At 42.8% G+C, this 2,256-nt stretch overlaps 1 protein-coding gene across 10 annotated transcripts in view; it reads left to right on the forward strand.

Moving 5' to 3' along the window:
- Nucleotides 1-2,256, forward strand: part of unc80 (unc-80 homolog (C. elegans)) — a 41,951-nt gene that overhangs the window by 30,005 nt on the left and 9,690 nt on the right. For 8 of the 10 annotated variants that reach the window (XM_019890927.1, XM_019890930.1, XM_019890931.1 and 5 more), the window contains one exon: nucleotides 364-594. In XM_019890927.1, the coding sequence (XP_019746486.1) occupies nucleotides 364-594 (231 nt within the window). The remainder of the gene's footprint in view (nucleotides 1-363; nucleotides 595-2,256) is intronic. The other 2 variants (XM_019890933.1, XM_019890936.1) reach the window with 1 other exon arrangement.

The following is a 2,256-nucleotide window of genomic DNA, read 5'->3' on the forward strand; positions in this document are numbered from 1 at the left end:
ATATATGTATATATGTGTGTGTGTGTGTGTGTGTGTGTGTGTGTGTGTGTGTATACAGTATATATGTATGTATGTGTGTATGTATGTATGTATGTATGTGTGCGTGTGCGTTTTAAGTCCTCCTGCTGTTTCCAATGTATGGCCACTAACATTAGCATTAATATCACCCAAGTTTTAGTCACTTAGAAGGAATTTGCCTTTGGCACCGTTTCTTGCTCATGTGGGGTTCAGTTGGTTTTCTTTATGTACTGTATAAGGAGTATGGTCATTTACCTCTTCAATGTGTAAGTGCCCCAAGGTAATTTCCGTTGTGAATTGGCACTATATAACGCAAACTTGTGTGCTCGTTTGCATCCTTCCCAGGCTGGCTGAGATCGCACACGCCCTACTGAAGCTCGCCCCATACGACACCCTGACCATGGAGAGCCGTGGCCTGCGCCGTTACATCATGGAGATGCTGCCCATCACAGACTGGTCTTCTGAAGCCGTGCGTCCCGCTCTCATTCTTATCCTCAAGAGGCTCGACCGCATGTTCAACAAGATCCACAAAATGCCCACGCTCAGGTGCGCTCGCCCACAGGCATTATGCACCAGGTCTGTTCAATCCCACTTTAACTTTTTCTGTCTCCACGTGAGTGTATCGTGCTGTGCCAGTGCCGTGGTGTGTACAGTAAATATGCGGCTTCTTGGCACTGCCCTGTCGCATTGCCTCCGTATGTGTTGCTGTGTTGTGTTTTTGTGCAGCCACATGTGGGTAGCCAGCAGGGTCAAGTCTTCTGCCATGAAACGAATTAGATTTTATTGCATTTTAGTCAAAAAAATGCAAGCGTGTCGACCAGAGTACCATTTATGATGTGCAAAAGTACACTACATGGACTAAATTGGGGGTGGCTAACTTGGCGCACATCGGGAGCTCCCCAAAAACCTGCCCATGTCCTCGCAAAAAGCTACACAAAAGCTTTTTTGGTCACCTGATTTACTACCATGAAGAGTTCCACCATTTACAATTGCTTTCAGTAATATGCATTGCTTATGTGTTTGTACGCTACGTCCCATCATAGCTTGACATGGCTAATTATTATTTTCTTTCCTCTATTCAAGATTTCTCGCAGTTATTTTCAGGTTCAGATTAACTTCAATTGCAGTCACTCAAAGTAACCTTGGCAACACAGCCATGTTTTTGCTTTCACTCAGTGAAATCTTCAGTTACGGCAGGTAGTTTACATTTGAAGCATTAAAATGTGATGGGGATCTGCATTTCCCACAGTAGTGCCAGCGGGCTGTTAGTGGCTACCTCCAGCAAACTGGCTAACCGACAAAAAAATGACTGTGCTTGCTGTGTGGGCTGTCTACTAATATGCCTGAAAGCTCAGTCCGCCTATCAATCCATCCATTACTTTCAGAAAAAGTATCATCCAAGTAGCCTCGGCCTTTATGCATGATAATTTGTGCAGAATCAATTAAAACAATTGAGTATCATGATTTATACAACAAACATTCAAACAAATTCATCTAAAAAAGATGGGGATTATACCTGTATGTAATCCCAACAAAAGCACTTCTGATGTCTTGGTCCAGTACAATCTTTCTTAACCTTTTTAGAGGTACCGAGCCCAAGCAATTAGTCTGCACATTCACCGAACCCTTCATGAGTGAAAAATAAATATATATATTTTTTAACAAATACAAAATATTTAAAAAAAAAACGCACTTTTTTAAAAACAGAAAAAATAACTAAAATTTCATGAGATAAGTACATATATATATATTTTTTTTTTTTAATTGCACAACGTACTATCACAACAGTCACACGTTGACCACTAAGCGAACTAAATTTCCCACAGCACTGATTGGGCAAGCAATGTCATGTGATCATCTGCAGCCAGTGATGGCCAAGCGGGCGTGTCATAACTAATTAACATGTTGAGTCGCGTGTGTCTTACCCTCCATGGCAGAGGCTCCGTCGAACCCCTGAGACCGACTCACCGAACCCCTGGGATTCGATCGAACCCAGGTTAAGAACCACTGTTTCAGTAGTTCAAATCTGTGACATAACATCCTTGGCAGCTGCACAAGCACACAGATAAAAGTGCAGTTCCATGACTGAGACTAGACCCAGATGTTGTGTGCATCACATTCGGGCCCGTTGCTGCACTGTTTGCTACACTTGTGAGCTTTTCAGTCTTGGCCGCCAATGTGAGTTGGACTGATTATGGAAAGAGATGATGGAAAACAACATCTTTCAGCATTCGTGTG

This window comes from Hippocampus comes, unplaced genomic scaffold, assembly GCF_001891065.2.
Source record: "Hippocampus comes isolate QL1 unplaced genomic scaffold, H_comes_QL1_v1.1 scaffold174, whole genome shotgun sequence".
NCBI classification, from domain to species: Eukaryota; Metazoa; Chordata; class Actinopteri; order Syngnathiformes; family Syngnathidae; genus Hippocampus; species Hippocampus comes.